Here is a 23,699-nt window from a genome sequence, read left to right as displayed (position 1 = left end):
GGCTAGGTAAAGAAATAATTTTGATTTTTTTGCACGAAATCATGATTAATATGGTTGATTTAATCAAAATAACTCAGAATATTTAAAGCCATTTTCATCTGAGCAACGCTTGGTACTCTGCTAGTGTTTAATAATTATAAATACCAATAATAACACCGTTATGAGAAAACTGATGTCACATATAATATCACTACTATAAAGAAAACTTATTAGATAGCCAACAGATTGTAACATTATCCTGAAAGATGTTATAATTTAGAATATATCAAGTTCTAATAATTGTAGAATAGCCATGGTTTATATTTTATTTACTTAAACACATTTATATTATTTTAAATTGAAATATTATTTAAGGCAATCTAACTTCCCATTTAAAACAAGCTTATGGGTTTTCTCCATTTTGTGGTTATATGGATTGTTAAATGAAGCATATTTCCCATAATGGACAACAGATCTCAAATCATAACCACCTAAGACTGTAGTTTCAAGTTCTATCAATTCTTATTAGCCCCATTTAGGTCAATAACAGAGAATGCTATCCAAACAGCTTATATAACTCTAGGTGTTGAAAATATAACCAGTTTGTATGTATTTTATTTATATGTATACCTTTCTACTCTTTCTAATTGAATGTTTTGGGGGCTAAACTTTAGAATAACTATCTATGAGGAAGTTATACTTCAATATGTAAATAATATTAAAACTCTGAGACAAGTTTTGGATACAAAAAATACCACTAACTTAACAGAAAATTATAATACAGATAAGGGTTGAACCAAAAATTTTAATAAGCATAACTTTTATCAGGTTAGTGACCTATAGGCAAAGAATTTTAGATTACATAATTCTAATTAAAGAAAAAGAATGTATAATAACATATATTATAGTAGTAGTTACTGAATCAGTTATGGCCAAATTTCTCACACTGGATAGATTCCTAATACCAATAAGTGAAAGCTTTATTAATATTGGTATTTCCTTAGAATTTTAAATAACACAATCTCAAGATGGCACTACGTCAGCAGTGTACCAGAAATATTTCAGAAAAACATAACCTAATATACCAGAAGTAAGCTTTGTCTTATCAATAACAACATTGAAACAATTGGTTTCCTAAGAATGAATTAAATCATAACAACAATGCAGATACTGTACTGAAATGAAATAGGTGACATATTATAAATTTTTCATAACAACACAGTGATTGCTTTCTACATAATGTAATATGTTTGCATTGTATAACCTGAATTAAACCACACACTAAAGTTTAATTTCAAATTAGTATAAAAAGGAAGAGTATAGATTAATTCAGCATTTTGCTGACAAAAACTTACTGTATGTCTTACCAAGTGGTAATCTCCATTATATGATTGATTATTTTCAGCTTCATTGCTGTCCATTTTATGGAGAAATCCATTATCTAGCTCTCTGTTAATAGAAGTTTCACTGCTGTCACTTCCCACTTCACTGCTTGTTGAGTAATCTTCATTATCCAGTTGACTAACATTTACATCCTCAGCTAAAAGATAAAGTTCTAGAATTATTTTAGTTTTGCCATATATTCTGTATTCTAAATACATAAATGATAAATAGCAATCACAAAAAACACATCAAATATATAAGCTATTTAACAAAGTTTATAGTCTAGATATTTACTAATATTTTATAATTATCATGCAAATTTAACAATTATAAAGTCTCATCCTGCAACTTAGGTTTCACATATTGAATAAAATCTTAAATAATGCACCTGTTTGGTTATTTCACTTTAAAAGACTTCTTTGAAAAGGATGGAATTACTTCCAAATATATGACACAACTAACCATCGTTATCACATGACAAAAAACATAACTATGCTATAAGAGGCCTTGTAAAATATGTGAAGATAAAATGTCAAATTCTGCTATTTTAGAAAGTAAAAAAAAAAGTCTATATCATTCTAAAAGAATTCAAAAAGAGCCTACCAAAAGATATTTTATCTAACTGGAGAAATATGCCAATCAAGGCTTACCATGCCTATTGGAATCCAGATGGTGTTCTGATGGGAATGCAGTGAACTGAGTTAAGGAAGGTGCAGTTTCACTGGTTAGACATTTTGGTACCATATGTCTCTGAGAGTCAGCTAATGTTAATGTGAAACGGCCATTATTCTTACTGCATGGTGATGGGTGTCGTGGTCGAGATAAAAGCAGTTGGCTTTCGAGGTGGCATCTAAAATTTTCAGAAGCAAATTTGATTTAAATATTAAAATGCTTAATAAAATATCAAGAAGTAACATTTATAAACAGAGATACTGCTTCTATTTTCAACATCACTTTCATACTTATTAGCAACATTATTAAAAGTCCCTCATTTGCATGCTTATAGAACAATTCGTTAATCAGCATATGCAAAATACCGATAATGCGAGGTGTTAAGTTATGCTGAAGTTCTATAAATAAAGAAATGTAGTCATATCACGGGTAGTCTGACAATGGAGAAAAACATGACAAGAATCTCTTTGACATTGAATTGAGCATGATAGTGGGTGCATACCTAGTAAGGGCATATTACCAAAAAACATTTTTTGTACTGGCTGTTCAGAGGTTGTCACGTAGCAGTTGAAAAGAAATATGTTTATCACAAGTAATAGCAAGCTACTAAATGATGTTGATTGACTGAAGTAAAAAATGATTGGACAAGCTTTTATTGCAAGAAGTGTTTGACTTTATTCCACCTGACTGATTCTTCCAATACTAGTCAGAATCCAACCATCATTAACCACACCATTTAAAGGAAATTATTAACACTGTCATATGGCAGTCAACAACCAACAAAAATTTCTTATGCTACATAAAAACAGGCAAGCTTAGCTTCAGTGGTGCAAAGAATAATAAATTATGGACAACGGATGATTGAAAGAATGTGATCTTATAAGCCTTGTTTCACCTTTCTCTGGGTTTTTATTTGTTTGTTTGTTGTTAAGCACAAAGCTCCATAATGAGCTATCTGTTCTGTGTCCACCATGGGTATCAAAACCGGTTTCTAGCACTATATGTCCCTAGACTTACTGCTGTGCCACTGGGGAGCTTTTCTGAACTGGGAGTACAACAGAGGTATAGAGAAAACCACATTAGTCACTTAACTTTGCTTATGTTGTTCCAATTTACAAAATGCTGGCAGTAATGTAATAGTGTAGAGAACAATATTGTGGAAATTTGTTCGATTTTTACGCTGAATTGATTCCTTAAGAAAAGCATATAATATATAAGGTATGCCTGAACATTTTTGTGGGCATGTTCACCTAAAATGATGTATTTTCATCTTGATGGGCAAGGCCTCCTCCAACACATTAATGAAACAATTCATCCTTCTATTGTCCTAAGTTGATGAATAGGGCACGACAGTGGACTTTGGTCATATATCTGAACCAGCACAATTACTAGATCTTAACCTGTGAATCAAATTTCACATCATATCAACAATCAAATAAAAACACATTCCAGCATCTCGAGGAATCACTGCCATGAGTAGTGCAGATTGTTTATACAGTGAAAAGTAGTCCAATCAAATATTAGCTGGGAGGCTTAACAAAGTGGTCATATTTTAATATAAATATCAATTTTCAAATAGATACAAATGTCTTGTATGCATGTTTGTTTGGTCATTTAAGAACAGTTGAACTGCAACTTTGTTTATAAATATATATATATATATCTTTTATGCTGATATCTTGATAGTTGATGCTGTTTAGAAGATTATTTTTTAAATCATAGTTAGCTTAGTGATTTATTTAAATCAAGCAGCTGTCTCGGATACTGCTTTCATACTGCTCTGCATAGTTGATGAGGATAGGTAAAAATTCAGAATATCATGTAAAGATATTTAATTTGGATGTGGGAAAAGCAAGTATGATTTATTCATGAGTTTTTCTACTTAAGTTAATCTAAATACAAAAACATTACTGTGAAATGATATTTAACCTCTTGCATAAGAATCTGGTTAGTTTCTACAATAATGCATAGAGAGAGTTCTAAAACTTGGTGTGTGCTGAATACCTCATAGGATTGGTGTGGTTGATAGTTTTATGCTCTCAATGGATTGAAAAACAAAATAAAATATAATATAGATATTTTACACAGTTATTAATTGTTATTATCTAACATTTAAAAACATATAATGTAAGGTCTTAAATGTTCATTGAATAAGCCAAATTAGTGAATACTATCAATGTCTGGCTCCCATAACATCTTATCAATCAAACATTACAGTGGACCCATTAAGAAGTTGTCCCTCTAAAACTTATCTGTTAAACTACCAAGACAATTATAATCAAAACATTCACTCATTTCAGATAACGCACTTTTCATTTCCTTGTTACATCTTGATAAGAAACCACATAACAGAAAGAGGTACATGAAAATATAATGAAATGGATTACAGTCACAGTCCATATTATATTTGTTCTAGAAGTAGCATAATATCCTAATCACCAAGTTAATTTGACCAATTGGGTTAATTTAAACATTATATATGACTAGGATCCAAGATATATAACTATTAGATTTTGCAAATAAGACACATTCTTTTTTCGTTACCAACTATAAGATGACAATATTATCAATACTTTGTTAAAAATCCACAGATGTATCTTTTTTTTTATTATTCATAAAACTTTTTACCTGAAACAAGGATGGCTACCATACACATTCACCAGAGAAAATTGACCTTGTTTCCCACCCAACTTTGTTCCTATCTTGTGACGATATTCACAACATGTACTCAAATGAAGAACTCTGAGACCATCCACAAATATAACAACACTGTAAGGGTATCCCATGTGACGACGAGAAGTGAAAGTAAACTCATCTGTGAAAGAGATAAAAAAATTTATAACTAAACAAACTATATAAGTTTTTATCACAATGTGAAAACCTAAGCATAAAGTTTATACATTTAAATACATACTATTATATGACATGAAAATGTATGAACTAATCCTAACCAATATGTACTTATGCTGAAATTTGGTTCTAGCTTATAAGATGCTATTACTTACTTAGCAGTATATGTACCTGCAAATAATAAGCATTACTTATTAGGTAGTAGTTTCTGATTAACTATGTGCTGAGTTCCTTATATATGTACACGTTTTTAGTTATTAAATGTTTGAGTAGTAGAACTTATAGCTAATATTGTATAAAATCTATCAAAACATGTAGTAATTGATTTACTTAATACAACTGAAGCATTTATGTTTTTTGTAATTGATGTACAGAGCTCAACTAAAGTTTTTGTGTTTCTATAATTGTTTATTTGTTTGTTGAAGTTCATGTAAAACCACTTAAGGGCTACCTGCACTGGCTATCCCTAATTTTGAAGTGATAATCAGTCCTCTTAAAACTTAAAATAACCATTGGCACACATTATACCAGTTATTGGTCTAAAGTTTCTCATCATTGATTTGAAGATGTTAGTGACACTTACCTCCTGGAGTAAGCTGATTTTTATACACAGTGATTGGATGACCTCCACAATGCTGCTGTAACACAACAACCTCTTGCTTGTCATACCTGGATTTTTGAGAGAACCAACTTTTCATCCTTTGAATAGTTCCATGGAAGAGTAATGTAACTGCACATTGATTTCTACCTACTTCTGGAGTTGTCTTTAAATGTTTTTTCCAGTTCTAAAATACACAAAAAAGTTAGTTACATAATATATAGTAATTAAACAGTGAAATAATTAAAATGGAACTATCTTAGCTAGTAAGTTAAGACAAAATATTGTAGAGTAACTCTATAGCAGCATTTACAACTATAAAGTAGACAAATTAGCCAACTCTGTATAAATTAAAAAAACCTATATCTAAATTCTAGCATGCTCATAATTTTAAACCTAGAAACTTTGATAGACACTGTTTTAATGTTGAACTTAATGAAATGTTGGTTTGTAACCCCAGGAAAAAAATAGGAGTATACTGTATTCCCAATTTCTGTAGGAGTATACTGTATTCCCAATTCCTGTAGGAGTATACTGTATTCCCAATTCCTGAAAGTGATTTGCACATTTATTTCCCATATACAAGCACCTTCTTACTTCCTATCCTAGTATTAGTATTAAATAATACAATCTTTATTATTGTATAAGGTATTAAAACATCTTACACATACTTTATTATTACATGTATTACAACATATGATGCATACCCTTAAAATCAGGACAACTTTTTAACTACCTGTACCAGTATATTTTTAAAACCTTTTTATTGCTCATTACAACACATCATGCTTGTCTTCCAACTGTGTTATGTTTATCCCAAACTCAAAGAATATTAACCAGAAAATAATCTTAATGTTAGGCTCTAAGAAAGAATACATTACCTTCTTTTCTTTCTGCAATTCACTATTAACATAAGGAAATGTTTGCTGTCTGTCTGTTTCTTCTGATGATTTTCGAAGTGCAGATTTTGGCCTCCCAGATGCACTACTTGCTCGATTAATGCCTACAGATTTTAGTTTTTGAAGAGCACTGTTTGTTCTTTTAGCTCCTGCAGACCTTGATCGAAAATTAGCCTTTGAAGAAATATCACACTTGTAGGTTTGAGACAATAATGGAAGAAGGTATGGTGATGCTGCTTGTTGAAGTAATCTTCTAGTTAAATCGGCATAATATTGGGAGATTGAATTAAGTTGCAAGGAGTTCTGTTAATTGTAGAGAAAAAAAAACTTGTGGAGTGGACAACATTTTCACTAATTTCAGTAAATAACATATTCTGAAGTGAAAAAAAGTATCTCAATCCTCAAAGCTTAGTATATAGAACTGTGTACTACTAACCTGATCAACCCGTTTCAACTCTGTATTATCCATGGCCTGAATAGTATCATTCTTGGATGCCTAAAGAGCAAAGCAGAAAAATTATTCCATTGTTTAAAAGTTCGTTTCTTCTTTCTATTAATATTACAAATTTTATCCTACAGACAGATGATTTTGCAATGTTCATTTAGTTCTATGCCTGCTATGCTGTAATTTATGCTAATAAATAAGTGGGCAATATTTAATCCATTTCAACTTGGAGGTTAAAATAGTTCTAACAACAAATGAAACTGTAACTTAAAATGAAATCAAAGGATGAGCACCACAATTATGCTTGGACCAGCTACAAAAACTGGAAGAAATATATATAAGAGCCCTTTTTTTTTTAAATTATGAACCCAAACAGCACTAAAATGCATTAATTATTAAAAGTTTTCAAATCACATAATGAAACCTGCTCAGTACAACAGATTAAAAAGGGGGTAGGCTTTGGTACTTTTTATTGAATATGTACCAAGATTAAAACCATATATACAACTTTACTGAAGTGACTGAGTTTAAGAGCTTTTTTAATTCCTTCCCTCCTCCAGCAATAGACATTTATCTATGTAATCCTCAAAGGCCACAGAAGGATATATAAAACTACAATAGAGAATCTTAAGAAGTCTTTCAACAATGATTCAACTAACCATTTTCTTCCCCAGCCTTGTACTGGCCTCTCTTTAACTGGTACAGAGATTCTAAAAACTTGTTTTATATACAAAAAAATATGTAATAAATTAAACAAATCCAGTTATTCAGAAGAGTATACTTACACATACACCATCTAATCTCTTTAACTCCAAAATAAAAAAAAAATCATCACAGTCCCCTTTAATTCTTACAATAATCTTTACCAGCTTAATATTTCAAATAAACAAAAATCTTTCAAAACTGTGCTTATTAAAATTTAGTTTACATGTTAGAATGACATATTTGTTGAACAAAGAATGCCAAAGACTGCACATATTGGTACAACTTCTAAATTGAGATATAACGATTTTTTAAAATAAATTATGTGGGAAAATACTAGAGCATGTAGATGAACCATTAATTGGAAAGCAAATTATATTTCTTTGATAAAAACAAATATCTGTGTATAAAACTGTGCCAAAGTCTAGATTAAGTGCTGTATTTGTTTGTTTGTTCTAACATAAGGGAATTTACTACCTATATATAAAGTACAAAATTCTCATAAGTCTATATATGTTCAAAATTACCTATAAAAATAACGCAGTCATAAAAAACATCCCATCAAACATAACAATCTCATGCAATAAAAAAACTGTCATAATAACATCAAAATCATTAAAAAAAACAGCATTTTCAAATAAAGAGATGTCAAGCTTTGTAAAAAATAAATAAATTTGTAAAATAAAATACATATAAATGAACCAAAAAAATAAGTTGGTTACCTGGTCAAGCTTTCAATTACATCTGGGACCAACAAATATAAACACAAGGAAACAGTGCAATAAATGGGAGAAAACAGCATGCATGATCTTGTAGCACTTTCCATTTCATCAAAAACAAAAGAAGAGAAAGTTTTGCATTTTCACACCAGGTTTTTTTGGTACTATAAATATAAGTAATAATAATAAAACATAAATATTTTGTAATAATATACTTTTGAAGCATAACTTTAAAAGTTTTTAAAATGTATAGCTAAATGAGTACCAATGTTTTTAATCTGGTTTTCATAATTCTTCCAATTTGATGACTGTAAAAGGTAATATTATGTACACATCTCTTCATGCAGGATACTGAGTTAATTGAATTACATCTTTGGTAATTTTCATCCCAATTAAGTGAAAAAACTTTGTAATTTTTTTGGGTTTGTTAGAGTAACTGCTTATGATATACAATTACAGGTCAGACATGAACAAAAATGACAGCGATGTGAGCTCCCCTCTACTTTTCTTTTTTGGAAATTTCAAGGCAAGTAGAAAAAATGCCAAAAAACTGTTCATTTGTAGTGACAAAAATGTCACTTTAAGGTTTTCTTCATTAAAGTATTTATTTTCAAAGATAAGTGAATTTACTTTAGATTTATGCATGTGAGTGAAAAAGATAAAGATATGAAACTCAACTTTGGTGACGTCTTTGCTTGAGGAGCAAGCCTTATGCAAGAAGTGGAATATTATTGATGTCATGTTATTCATCATATAATGGTACGTGGTCTGTTTTGACATTCCGTGTTTTTTTCTGATCAGAACCTGGTTTAATTTTAAGTTAAAAAATAATTATCCAAAATGAGTGTTTTATTCATTTCACTGACATTGTATACTATGCAGTTATTTAAATACATGTAGTATCTCATAACTTGGAACATAACAAAAAACTGAGTATTAATGGGTTTTCTAATATTTTAATAGTTAAACTTTGTTCTATTGTTACATCAGTATTGTTATAAATATTTTCATGTATCTTAAAATTATATTATTATTAAAAAGAAAAAGTTAAATAAAAGCAGCAAACAGACTGTTTTAGATTTGTTTCTCTTGAGTAGTATGTTTAATTTTGAAAACATTTTTGGAATGAATCTCAGACCTATAGAGTGGATTTGTTTGTTATTGTTTTTTTAAAGTACAAAGCCACACAATGGGCCATCCATGCTCTGCCCACCATGGGTATTGAAACCCAGTTTTTAGCATTATAACCCCACTGACTCTATAGAGTGGATGAAAACTACTGTATTACAGGTCCTGCACAAAACTATAACATTTTAAAATGATCTGTTTGCTGATCATATTAACTTTTAATTTCCATAGATTCACAGCTTGCATCTCCTATCAAAAGGTTATTGCTATTCTTCACATCATGTAACAGATCACAATATTTATAATGCTTGATACACAGTAGCTGCTCAAAACTAGACTTTTAAAAAATGTGAGATTTTGATGTTTATTTTCATTAAGTTTAGTTTTTGTGTCATTCAATCTTCAAAATATTTTGTAGCATTTGCTATGAACTAAGAAAAACCTTAAGATTTACACCATCTGACTTTCATGTAGAACAACAAAAACCAACACAGATTTAAATATCATAACTTTTAATAAAAATGCTACGTTATAAAGTAGAACACAGAAACTTCATCAACATATCAAAAATCTTTTATATTATAAATTAAAATAATCAGTTGTTCCTTTTGTTATGACATACAATATAAGAAAATAATCAAAGGTTACTACAAACGAATACAAATTTGCAGAGCAATGATCAACAATTCACTATATTTTGAGCCCCTTGAATTATTTTTTAAATGTTTTCTATAACGTCACTGGCAAGCATGAATTGTAAATAAGTTCAAAATCATTACCTTTGAAAAACGTTTTCTTTTCTTCTTTCTTTTATTTTGTGCTGGCCTCTGATGTTCTATTTTCTTATAATAATTCACAAATGAAAAAATACATGTTATACATTTGATAAAGATATTTAAAAAGATTTGTAATATTAAACTCCTTATACAGCAATATGAAATACAGGCACTTGATACCTGAAGTGTTTCACTAAATAAGGAGGACTGCCATAATAGGATACATAAATGTGTTCATAAATTTAGATCTGAACATTAGTCAAACAAACAAAAATCAAAAATAATTATAATTTTTAGTTCCATAACTATTACAAGGGGCTGGCCAAAATAAGGAAACCTATAAAAGAAGATATCAATCTTGACAAATCAAAAAAGTATGTAATTTTTTCCTTGTTAAAAAATATTTTTGCTTTAATTACAAAATATTATGTGAAATATTCTAATAATCAAAAGAAAATTTCTTGAAAGTTTAATCTAAGTAAAATAATAATAATCAATTTATTTTGAAAATTTAACAAAAAGGAATGTGTATGGGTTAATCTAATAAATCTTTGCATGCAGTGACAGTTTTTTTTTTTCAGGTATTTGTACAAAGCTACAAAGGACTATTTGTACAAGTCATCCCTAATTTTGAAGTGATGGACTAGAAGTAAGGAAGATAGTCAACAGCATCCATCTCTAACTCTTGGGCTACTCTTATCAAATGTTGGGGTTGGATAGTCACTCTTATGATGCACCCATGGCTCAAAAAAGTGGAGAGTACTTTTGCTGCAACAAGGTGTACACCATGGACCTTCATATTAACAATCATGCATACTAATTATTAGGACAAGCCCAGCTCTGTTGTAACAAATAGCTATTTAATAAACTTTTAGATCACATAATCCCATCAATACCATTTTCTGGTAAAACAAAAAAATGTCCAATGTCCTATAACATCAAACAAGGGAAGATATCACAAAAGTAGCTCAATGAGAGAAATGTTAGATATCTAAAAATCAATTCCCTGAAAAATAAATTAATGAAAAACCTTGCTGATGGCTTTAACAAGTCATGTATAGATAAAGTATCAAGAAGTACTCTCAAGAACATTGCAAAAATGTGGCCTTTGGAGAAGAACAGCAACACAAAAGCCCTTACTGCACAAAGAGACTAGCTGGTCTTTGGACAAGTGGCATAAGATGCTTTAAACAGAAGGGTCTAAGTGTATGGTTACAACCATAGTGGGTATGACCATGCAAAAGTTAATGGGAGGTTGAAGAAGGAGTGGCTTTAGTGCAAATAGACAAACACAAAGGAGGCTTTGTAATGATTTGGGGGTGTGATATCTTCAAATTGTGTTGGTCATTTTCACAAAAATGATGGCATCATGAGTCAACATAAATACAACAACACATCATGCTATATACTCTGTTAAGAGGTTGAATGGGCAGAATGTTATATTTCAAGAAGATAATGAGCTCAATTATACTTCCAAGAAATGTCAAGCTTATTTGGCCAAAAAATAAAGCACAGGATGTCTTCAGCAAAGAGAATGGTCAGCCAAAAATCTAGATCTTAATCCCCTAAAACAAATCTAGGATTTGCTGGAATCCATGCTTTGACAAAAGTTCCAATTGTACCAAAAAAGCCTCTAGATATAGCTTCAAGAAATATTGAATCAAATTACACCAAAGAATTTGAGCAAATACATAGACACAGTGCCACCAGTATGCCAAGCTGTTATTGCTGCCAAAGATGATTACACTTAATATTGGCATTAAGTAAACTTAAAGACATTATTTCTCTATTAATTTTGTAATAGTTTCCTGTAAGGTTAATTTGCAATAATTTCTTATCAATTTCTATAGTAAATAAAAGACTATTTTGTGTGTAAATCTCATAACATGAAAATTGTTGAGGTGTTCTCATAAATTTGCACATTACTGTATATATATATATATAAGAATACACACAGATATACATATACATATAACTATATTTGTAGCTTTTGTTTCATTTATAAAATATATGTATCTTTAGTCAATGACAAAATAAAAAAAAGGATTTTTGGATGATAATTAATGATGGCTCTATTCATATAGTTTACACGTTTTTTGTCTCTTACAAAAAAAATTAATTACTTGGCTGAACTAAGCCATCTAGTGAATTATCATAGTGTCAAACACTAAGATATGAGACACCTATTTCACTGAATTCTGGCCAATTTGTAAAAACAAAAGTCACATCTGAGTTAAAAGAAGTATAACTCAATAACCATATACCTTTGAAATAAGCATTTGTATACCACTTCCAACAGCTTTGTGGATTTCCAATGAACACTATGTGTTGAATTTGCTACACATAATACTAATATACTTAATATGCTCTATTAAAATGATAAAAAAAAACATTCCAGACCATTAACTTCTCTTGAAAGCTTGTTTGTTTGAAGTTAAGCACAAATCTACACAATGGGCTATCTGTGCTCTATCCGCCACGGGTATCGAAACCCGGTTTCTAGTGTTGCAAATCCGCAGACATACCTCTGTGCCATGAGGGGGCCTTTTGAAAGCTGTAGGATAAATCTGTCACAAAATTATCACAAACTAATTTGAACTATGTCCAAGTACATAGCAGGGTGATTGTTCCCCTCACTGATATGTATATATTTGTGTTATAGGTAATCATTCTATTCATTTTGACAAAATGTATTATTGAAAAGTTTAATACTAACTAATTACAAAATTTTCTTAGTTAGAATAGTAATGGAGAATTACATAGATAATACTAAGTACATTACTTTAACCAGAAGAACTTAGAGTGTTTAATATAAAGGAATTTTTATTATTTCAATTTAAATAAAACATAATTTACTTCACTCTCATTCATGTCATCAGTTGAGCCTTCATCCAAGAAATCCTGTACATTAGGGAATGTAGTAGTGTTCCAAGGACGATGAGAGCAACTAGCTAACATTCTGGACAGCTGGGAAGTGGGGGAAGTTTTCCCTCTGATCCAGGATAATGAAGGACAAGCTGATAATGATCGTGGTGGCAGTGAATTACCTTCTTGTGGTTTATGCCGTGAACGAGCACTCTGAAAAAAAAAATTATGATAAATAAAAAGAAAAATCCTAAAATAAGTGTTAACTATGTTTTAGATACACTGTATGAATCACAGTGACTAATATAAGATAAATATTCTATTCACTACCTATGCTTAAATTTGTTTAGATTTTTTAACTAGATATTTCAACATACAACTCAAAAATGATTAAAATATAATTTGCCTTCAATAAATAAAGTTAATTCTATATATTTCATAAAACATTAGTAATAAATATCAGAGATGACTCTTTAACCAGATATTTCAACATACCACTTAAAAATACAAAAAATAAAACTTACATTTAAAATACAGAAAAGTTAATTTTATATAATCCATAAAATATGAATAATGAATATCAAGGATAACTTTTTACGTAACACATTCACGCCAATATTCATTACAGTTACTTAACATTTCAGTGTTGTTTATAATAGCATTTTTGGTTATATTTCACAAGTAAAATTAAACTAAAAAAACAAATTCTTGTATTCAAACAGCAACTACATTTATGATTACTGTCAAGAACTGGTGTAGCAGAGAAGCATCTATATCATACATTTGAGGGATGAAGCATACGTGTGGTGCATGAATATACCATGCATTTCTACCATCTTGCAATATTATAGTATTAGTTATGTGTTCTTTATATGTGCAGGTTTCATGGAACATAATCAAGAAAGCCATTAAGTTGATTTTGTTCCACTGCCTTTGTTTTCAAGTGGATAATAACTATGGAGAGGGATATTGGTTCAGTACTGCATGTTGTGCAAGGTTATAAACAGCAGTGTCCTTCAGCAGTCATTCAAATGATATCTAGGGGTTACAACCTCCCTTATGTTGTACTGAGAGTGACCAGTGCTAGTTGTTCTGGTTAAGTGCAATTTTTCTTGTGAATTTAGAAACATTGGACTTAGACAGTCTGAGAATCCTGAAGGAAGAGATGAGAAGCAGCTGAGAGAATCCAGTTAAAACAATAAACCCATTTAAAGAAAAACAAATACACATACTGTGTTTGTGTTTAGTATTATAATAAAGATTGTTCATTTAGCATTTCACTTTGTGTCTAGTTTCATTTTTACATTTAATATTACAATTATGTCAGTGAGAGCTTTAGCATTACTTCATCAGCAATATCGTGATCAATTCTCTAGTTATTAAACTGACCTATCCAATAGCTCAAAGACTAACTCAACTTTACCTGGATACCACATAATTAGAACTTTGCTTTATATCGGCTACTGATACAACAATTTATTGTAAAAACTTTAAAAACAGCAAGATTAATAAATTGTGAGTACAAGAAAGAAACAGGATATTAGGGAAGACCCAAGATGTAATTAATTTTTGAGCAAATATCAATGATACCATAAAAACTTCACATGATTAATTTCTGAGAAGTAACTATAGTTCTGGAAGGACCTCAAAGAGTTTAAAATTTTTAAGCCTTTTGTGAGGGATAGAAGGATGACTACAACATAAACTTTCATAATTCTAAAGAATATCTTCAAGCTAATTTTTCTTTATGAGAAGGATTCATAGTGTTAATATTTGATAATATATTCCCTTAGAAAAGTTTCATAATTCTATGAAGGGCCTTTAATACTAGAATTACTGATCATGTTCAAGTTAGAAAAAACAGATAGTTTACTTCACTCTTCATCATATCATCAGTTGAGCCTTCCTCCAAATGTACAGATTAGTATCATTTTTAAGTAGAACTGCAGATCCTTTAACAGTGTCTTAAATCAAAAGGTTTTGTTGTAAGTTATATATGAAAAGTGAAAAACAAATAAGAGGTTAACATACTTATAGTTAATAATAAAACCTAAACAAATATGTCATGTTGTAACTAATCCTACTAATTACTGCTGGGGCCTCTAATGCAAAGAAAATGAGTGATTACATCCAACTGTTTGAGGGTAAATTCATTATACTGAATGTTGTTACAGGCAAAACAGAATTACTTAATATGATGCAATCTATGGAATCTATTAGTAGTGAACAGTATATAAAAACATATCAATAATTTTAGAGTTTAACTTTTATAACCTCTGTGAATATGAGAATGTTGTCACTTGGTTGTTGATCACAAATGTGGATAGTTTTAGAAAACATTAAGGACAAAATTAAATCTTCAATTTTCTCAACATATTATTAAAAACAAATTTAGTTCTTGTGTCAAAATATTCAAAGAAGACACAATAATTATTAAACAGAAGAGTGTCTTGCTCACTGAAGAAATGCTGATCTTATAATGGGTTTAACAAAAGTTAACATTTTTATTACCTGAAAATGTATTTTCAATGTATACTGACCTCTCACACAGAATAGCTTGATTCCTTGTGCATCTGCCTAAAGATATGCATGCCAATAGTCTTAAGCTAACTCCCACCTAAAAATCATGTGTTTCACATGAACTACGCTAGTGCATGATGAAACCTCAGGCAAGGATAGCCCTCCACCAATCGAAGGGCAACACAACCTCCTTGTGTAGTGACTCCCTCTAAGTACTTACAATCGAAATAACTTCATTCTTAGATTGGGGCAAGAAGATAGTGCACTAAAAGTGGAGAGGATTGGTGGGAAGGTGTGAAGAAGTATCTCTTGGAAACACATTTTCTGGTAAGGAAAATGTTAACTTCCTACATGATACCTCACCTCTTCACATAGAATAGCTAGAATGGTGTAGGACCAGTGCAAATATTAAACCTAGATGAACATCGAGTGTGACACCCTATGGCAGGGGCTACAAAGTGGGGGAAAGGCAAAATAGCCCCAAGTGTTGTTTGGATGGGCAAAATTTTAGCATGATCAATAGAGCACCTGCACAAAAGTAGTCAGTGAGCCAAGAAGTGTCATGTAGTTAGGGCACAATCAGACCATACAATGTGTATCTCACCTCAACTCAACTAACAGAAATGGGGGTAATGAACCCATCCTGCTGCAAGAGGAGGACACACTAGCTGTTTCAAGGGTAACCCACACAACACAGACAGTGCCACCACCACAACCCTACTTCCCACTGTATTGTGCTGTACACAATCAGTGAGGACCCAGAGAAATGCCTGGATCCCCATTGGATGTCTGCCGTAAGGCCTTTTACTGTTGACAGTGCAATGGATGGCTGTGAAACCCTAGTTTGAAAAGCTGGCAAGCACAAGCCAAAGAAGTGAGCAGCCACTTCCCTGGTGCTACCTTTTTACATGATAGTTCATGGAATGTTACAATCTGGATCAGACAATTGGGTAAGTTTAATAGCATGAACACCTCTAGTGGTCTTGTGGAACACCCCATCTCGACAGTGGGCACTGGTAAAGGCAGGGTGGATGGGTTAAGCACTTTTCATTACCCCCTTACCTGATGCAGATTTTTGTAAACAAGCATACCTTTGAAGACAATACCAGCCACCTGGCAGGATCCTATAAGGAGAAAGAGGGTTAAAAAAAATAAAGTGCACTTACCCTTCACAAAGACAGTGTGTAAATTAAAGAATAGCGACCATAGGGAGTTAAAATCCTACAGGAGAGAAAACAGTCAGATGATGAAGATAATGGGAGATGAATGTATGTGGTTCGTCCAAATGCCAACCTGAAGGATCTTGTCCAAAAGTCAGCAGAAATGAGATGCAAGAGAGTGAGATAGATAACGAATCTGATGTGACAAAATGTGAAAAAGCCTCCAAGCATCAATATCCAGGGAAGAATACACCAACCAGAGAAGTTGGCAGACCCATCCAGTAAGAGTAGGAGGCTATGGGTCTCTGAATGAAGAGGGGTACCAAGGTAGAAACAAACTACATGCCAAATAACACTACACAGTCCAAACTGAACACAGAAGACGACTTGGGTCTAATCAAGCACAGAGGTAAGAGATAGAAAGGAGGGTGACACAGGGGATGAAATATTTGGGTTCCCATGAAATTTGTGAATCACTTTCCTCTTCGCTTAGCATAATGTGTGAATCATTCCTTTCTCTTGTATCTTGTTTTTGAGACCTCTGACAACACAGTGAAAATACTGTAATGTTTTAGTTTGATATACCAATGCTGATGTTCATTTCTTGTAAAATTCTGCCAAATGGCATATACAGTATTTTCACACTTTGTTATGCACACATCACATACATTTACACTTTGTAGTAGTCTCTTCAAGATATTTGGAATGCACCCGCAGCCTAGCCAACTAGACTAGACTAGACTACGTACATACAGTACATGCACTGCACATTTAGCATTGAGCTGATTATGTAATCTCTCAATACAGGCTCTGTCCCATGGACTAACCATGTGATCATTTTTACTTCAGTATAGTCTATAGTTTAATACAGTAGGTGCATCTTCTCAAAATTTGGCAGTCTTTTAGTAAACATTACATGTCAATTGTATATAAAAAATCAGTTTTTTTTTTTTAATGAAATTTTTTTACTAAAGATTTATCTGTGAATATATTGAGTCTTTTTTTGACCAGTCTGAGTGCAAAGAGATTTTCATGTTAAAATTAAAAATACTTTTCTTCATCTCAAAACTCTCAAATGTCATTTACACAAATGTCTAAAACCTCCTAAATACATTTAAAATATTTTTTTTGGTAAAACTTTTATATTTTATCAGTTATTTTCTCTATCCTAGCTTTCTTTCTACAATGACTTCAAATTGTAACACAAAACTACATTTGTTTATACTAAGTATCTTTAAACCTGTAACTGTATACATCTATTTGTTCTTAAATGTTATTGTTTTATTACTTTTTGAACCATGTCTAACTACAATTTGTCCTATTATAAAATGTAAATCACTTGGAAAACGTGCAGCTCACGTTATGCTATCGAATTACATTACCCACGAGTTACTCCGATCTGCTTTGCGAGCATGCTTCGTGAAAATTTGTTTATTATATTATTATTTATTTTACCTATTCTAACCTTAACTAACCTAATGAGTTTCCTATTTTTACATTTTACTAAAGTACTTACTTACCTGGACCGTGTGAGAAAGTGTAAAACCACATTATGGTATCAATAAGGCATGGGATTGGATGAAGGGGGTCAGTGAACAAAGAAGGATTGAAACAATTAAATTTGCAAGAAATTTAAGTTTCGTTAAATAGCACAAATAAAAAATTTAAAAACACATCTGTTTAAGACAATGCTAAGGAAAAGAATAAAATTATTTCAAGCACAAGTGCTTAGGAGGAGTTACTGCACAAGAAGGTTATGTTGCCCTCTTACCAGTGGAGGGCTATTGTAATGATAATGTCATCATGCACTAGCATAGTTCAAATTAAATGCTTGATTTTTTGGTGGGAGTTAGCTCAAGGCTAGTGGCAGAGAAATATCATAAGCATATCCATGAGAGATAAAAGTCTTCTCTGTGAGGAGGTGACATATCTTCTCGGAAGTTTTTATGTTATGTTACTTATTTTAATCAGTTTAATCAATTTAATTAAGAAACGATTTTTTCAAATTCTTCCTAGCTTCATTTATTTTGTACCTCTGTTTTAGTTTCTTACCTTTACTCGTTCCACTAGCTCAATTTTTGTTAAGTCAGAAAGCTGACGTCTCATTTCTGATTTGTGTAACCGTTCCAGATACAGTGACTTTTGAACAATTGCTGTAGCTAACATTTCATCAATCTGCTTCTTATGTTCCTGTCTGCGTAAATGTTTCTTATGGGCTGCTGGAGACATAATTTTTCCTTTTTTTGTTACCTGTAAAATATAGGAACAAAATAACTGAAGAAAACAAAATGAATTATTAACAATCTTAACTACAGAAACATATCTATATATACATGTATGTATTGTGAAAATATAAGTAGAACAAGTCATCACATAAAAGTTGTAATATTTCCATTAAAATATTTGTCACTAAAATATCAATATCAAGAGGTTTAGTTCTATGGGGTAGTCATCCATAAAAATGCATCATATTAGATGATTTATTAAAGTAAGAGTAACTAGAACTGTCATTAAAACCAATCATACTACCAAATTCTAAAACCAAAAATGTTTAATTATTCATTAGTTACAAAATTCAGCAGTATGAGTGTGTGCAGATTGAATTACTGGTATTTATTGTACATGACACTCTTATTTTATATAGCTTTAATAAACTTCAGAACTTTAATAAACAAAATTTTAAAAAATATTATTATTCTTGTAAAAATATACATTATAAGATGATTGAATACCCTGGAGGGAATAATTTCATTGCTGAAAGTGAAATATGTACTTCAAGTTTTGTAACAACATAATGGAATAAATATATGAAGGTAGTACAATAAATAGTGTCTGCATCATATATAGTTTTCTTCATGTTATAAATACTTTCTGTTCACTCTTTAATCTAAGTCAAAATTAATATATACAGAAGGAATTTATAAGTGATACTCTTGTTAGAAAAAGTGGTTCTACACACTAAGTTTGATGCAGCATCCATAATATTTTGTTTTAGTTAAGATTTGGAAAAAACTCAATTTCGACAATGGTTGTATATCAGAATAAGTTACAACCCTAAATAAGCTTAAACTTATACTGAGCATGATTAAAAGAAAAGATTATGCAAAGTCAGTACATTTTAGATTTAAATAACATACATTGTCAGTTCTTTAATCAAACATAAGGGAAAAGTTATGGTGCAAAATATTAAATTTTCTATGTAAGTTTGTTTTATCTTTACCTTGATTTTTAAGAAATGATTGTCATGTAGAAGAGTTAAAATCAGACACGTCACTAGGCACTGGCACATGGAGCCTATTTGACAGTGCCCTAAATCCCAGTTGGTGTCTTGAAGAATCAGAACAGAAAACCATGATCAATAACATACTGAAATGCCAAAAATTCCTGTGCCTATGGGCCTGAGCCCTGAATCTTTTAAGTACCTAGTGATGCCTCTGGTTGAAATGAGTGATATTTTGTCAATTTTCTACTGATGACTCCTAGACTAAACAAATTATCCAGTTGATTAAATAACTCTATCTGTAATTATTTTAAAACTTTTATGTTTTAAATAAAAACATTTCATCTGATACTGATACTAGATATTAAGGATTTAATGAATTATTAGTCATTCTGGATATGCATGTTATTTTTAATGTTACAGAAAAGAGCATACTGCTTAACTAAAATCCAAGCCACTTGTAATTTCCAAAACTATAAGATAAAATGCATGTTTTTCAAATGTACATTTCAAACTTCTATTTCATCTTTAAAAAACAATTGGGTAATCTATCAATATCAAGTTTGAATGACTGTGTATAATGGCAATAGACCACTTAATATTCTCTGCATACACATATGGGTCTCTATTAGTTCTGTTAATTTTCATAAAGAGACCATGCTATAAGCAACTAAAAAATTTGGTAGCTAAAACATATCATAGATTTAATGCAACAAATAATATCAATACTTCAAAGCTTCCTGTTTGAATAAAATAATGCCTCTGACTCAGTGAAGACATCAATGATGTAAAATTGGATTGTTTCATATGTGTCTAACATTAGACTGATTGGCCTATACCAGACGTTAATGCAAAAGAAGTTGTGTGGCACTCTGAGTCTGTACCAAAGATCACAATTGTTTCACAATATTGCAAATTTTAAGCAAGCTCAAAATATTCAATGTATACTTTAGACTGATGAAAGAAAAATGCATAAATCATATTTCATTTAGATCTATACATATATATATATATATGTTTTGAACTACACTTCTGTCTAAAACCATGTAAAACTATTAAACAAATTATTATGTATATCAACCCCATGCCAAACTGGTCAACCTTTGTACCACTGTAAGGATCAGGTATTCTTTACTTTAATGCTTTTCTTATAAACTACAAAAACCCACAATATAATATTGTATAATATTATATTTAATATGTTAAATATTTAAAAACAATACAATAAATACAGACCAATAAAAATTATTATTTGTTACAAAGAGAAAATTGAAGTACTGAGCAAGATAATACACACCTCTGGGTGTTAAGCTTCTTTCAGTAAGCATGTAGTTTCAGTTATCCACCAACAATTAGAAGTACTAGTACATACTTACCAATCCCATCTCGATGAGATGTTGCTTAATTGCATGATTGGAGAAATAATGACTCAAATGTTCATCTGTCAAGCTGTTATAAGAACTAAGGGGTCTATATGGATAACAAAAAATAAATAAAAAGAGTGCTCTACATTCACAAACCTCATAAAGATTATCAAAAACTTTCAACATAATAAAATCATATTTGTTCTCCTAACAGTTGTTTCAAAGTTTAAAAAACTGTTTATTTTTGTTCTTTCAGACTAGCTTAAAATTTTTTTATCTAAGTGTATTTGTCATTTCAAGAGACATTTATTAAACTCATCAACAAGTACAACCATTGTAAAGGATACACTTCAATTTAAAGATTACTATGTTGATGTAACAAAAAGTTTCAACTACAGAGTACACTCCAGTTTTTTCATTTCTCATTTTCTCAGACTTACATGTTACGTAACATTTCACATATAGGTGTTGGATTAGTTTTATTTCTACTTATTTTATGCTTTGTTTTTAAGAGGTCTATTCACAGCTTAAACTCCAGACTCAACCTTGTACTAAGAACATCTATTTATTTAATTCCCAAAATAAGTATCAGTGTTTTCTATTGGTGGTCTAGTGAACAAGTACTCTTTAAAAATAATTATTTAAAATTATAAAATCAGGATTATGAAAATCTTTGAATTTTAACATTAATATATTTAATCAAGACACTATTTTTTCATTCTTATAAATATCTTCCAATGAACTGAAGAATCCTCACTTTTCCAGTATTCTTCATAATTGTTTAATCAAGGATAGTGATCTGAAAGTGAGCTTGTCATCTCATATAGGAGTAATCATGTTGCAAAAAGGAACTCTTAGGAAATGTACTTGAATTATTTACTTTCAAACACACTTATATTCAACTACAAGAATCTTTTATGCATAAACATAATTAAAACTTTGGATTTATTCGAAAAAAGAATTTTAGTCTCCACAAACATACAATAGCATTTTAAATTCTTCCTACAAGATAAATTACCAACACTATGATGGTTATTATTTGCTAAGCTATTTTCTACATTGTTTATATAAAAACCTTATTCATATTAAGACTACCATGAAAAATGTTTTTTATTTCATTGTTATAATTTAACTTTTAGCTTTATGTACAACCAAATTAGAATGAATGTTGTTATAATTTCCTATTGTTTAAATGAAAAAATATACTAGGACAACAAGAAATTTGGTTGTTCTAATTTGCTTCAATACACTATACTCACCCATCCAACTTTTTGTTTGCTGCTGCCACTGTCCACATCTTCACTTCAGTTACTGATAAGTAGTTGCTTATTAACTTGTGTAACTATTCTTCAGTTACTTATACCTATACAAGTTTGTCAAGTAATTGCTTTCTTCTGAATTTCTATGATTACATTAGCTGATAATTTTCAAGAATTTTCAGTTCATATACTTCCTTTATTCTTCACAAACTGTTCTTCAACTGTTAATATCCACATATTGTTTAAATTATTTTGTTATTATGAAAGACTGTCGCTACTCTTCAACTTATCTAAATGTTCAATTAAAATGCTTGATTTGTTCAGTGGTTTATGGGAGTTGTTAAGTGGTGAGGAAGTTAAGTCTCCTTTGTCAGTTTCCTGGAAAAGTTTTACATAAAACATTTACTGAATTTGATTTCTGTAACATTATTGCTATATTTTAATCTAGCTTCTCTTCATTATTTTTTTAACTTGTATGTCTTTTTATCTAAATTCTTCTTCAAGTTTAATTTAAATTACGATTTTACATTTTGAGACTTCATTAGCTTAGCTTCACTTGTTAAGTTGTTATATACATCATATATTTTATTCTCATTACAATAAATAAATCTTTCTTTCGATTACAGTATTCACCTATTGTTTCAGCTGTATTTAAAATTTTAAACCAAACACTTACCTATAACTAATATACGTATAATTAAAATTAAAAACCTTCTGGTACGAAACGGTAGGCTTAAGAAAACCTAAGTCTCAAACTAAAGATATTAACGTAAACATTGAGAACTTTGTTGCTAAGTTACAGTCATATGCACCATCGCCTGGTGGTGTATACAAACAAACAAATAACACCCTCTTTCTTTAACAATGTAAACTATTGGGCTCATTTCGTTGATTTCAATTGATGGGACATACAACAAAATATGTTTTCACAAATGTCGTGAAAATAAAAATATATAACACGAGTGGAAAAAGAAAAAAATGTTCAGTGTTTATTTCAAATTGCACGTGAACTTTTTAAAAATTAATAGAAGTATGTATATTATTTATTGTTGTTCATAAATAAACAACAAAAAATTCATTCGCGTTTTTATGGTTCTTTTAGTTGAAAAACAATAGAATTTGATGTGTGAATGCCACGCTGTTCTTGAATTTCGTGAACT

The 23,699-nt window shown here is 30.5% G+C and overlaps 1 protein-coding gene across 5 annotated transcripts in view; it reads right to left on the bottom strand.

Annotated features, from left to right (window-relative positions):
* The window catches only part of LOC106469575 (dentin sialophosphoprotein-like), a 29,994-nt gene extending 6,651 nt beyond the window's left edge, over window positions 1-23,343 (bottom strand). Inside the window, exons 1-12 of one of the 5 annotated variants that reach the window (XM_022398144.1) lie at window positions 23,216-23,343; window positions 22,540-22,917; window positions 21,293-21,386; window positions 18,749-18,946; window positions 13,008-13,229; window positions 10,155-10,217; window positions 6,818-6,877; window positions 6,364-6,684; window positions 5,468-5,669; window positions 4,663-4,849; window positions 2,013-2,212; window positions 1,335-1,519 (exon numbers count right to left, since the gene is read on the bottom strand). In XM_022398144.1, the coding sequence (XP_022253852.1) occupies window positions 1,335-1,519; window positions 2,013-2,212; window positions 4,663-4,849; window positions 5,468-5,669; window positions 6,364-6,684; window positions 6,818-6,877; window positions 10,155-10,217; window positions 13,008-13,229; window positions 18,749-18,946; window positions 21,293-21,386; window positions 22,540-22,577 (1,770 nt within the window). In that variant the 5' untranslated portion in view covers window positions 22,578-22,917; window positions 23,216-23,343. Of the gene's footprint in view, window positions 1-1,334; window positions 1,520-2,012; window positions 2,213-4,662; window positions 4,850-5,467; window positions 5,670-6,363; window positions 6,685-6,817; window positions 6,878-7,485; window positions 8,032-8,250; window positions 8,412-10,154; window positions 10,218-13,007; window positions 13,230-18,748; window positions 18,947-19,916; window positions 20,024-21,292; window positions 21,387-22,539; window positions 22,918-23,215 lie in introns of those variants that run through there. The other 4 variants (XM_022398145.1, XM_022398146.1, XM_022398148.1 and 1 more) reach the window with 4 other exon arrangements.
* Window positions 23,344-23,699: the final 356 nt, after the last annotated feature.

The sequence above is a fragment of the Limulus polyphemus genome, unplaced genomic scaffold (genome assembly GCF_000517525.1).
Source record: "Limulus polyphemus unplaced genomic scaffold, Limulus_polyphemus-2.1.2 Scaffold3553, whole genome shotgun sequence".
Classification (NCBI taxonomy): Eukaryota; Metazoa; Arthropoda; class Merostomata; order Xiphosura; family Limulidae; genus Limulus; species Limulus polyphemus.
This window is presented reverse-complemented; position numbering and strand designations above follow the sequence as displayed.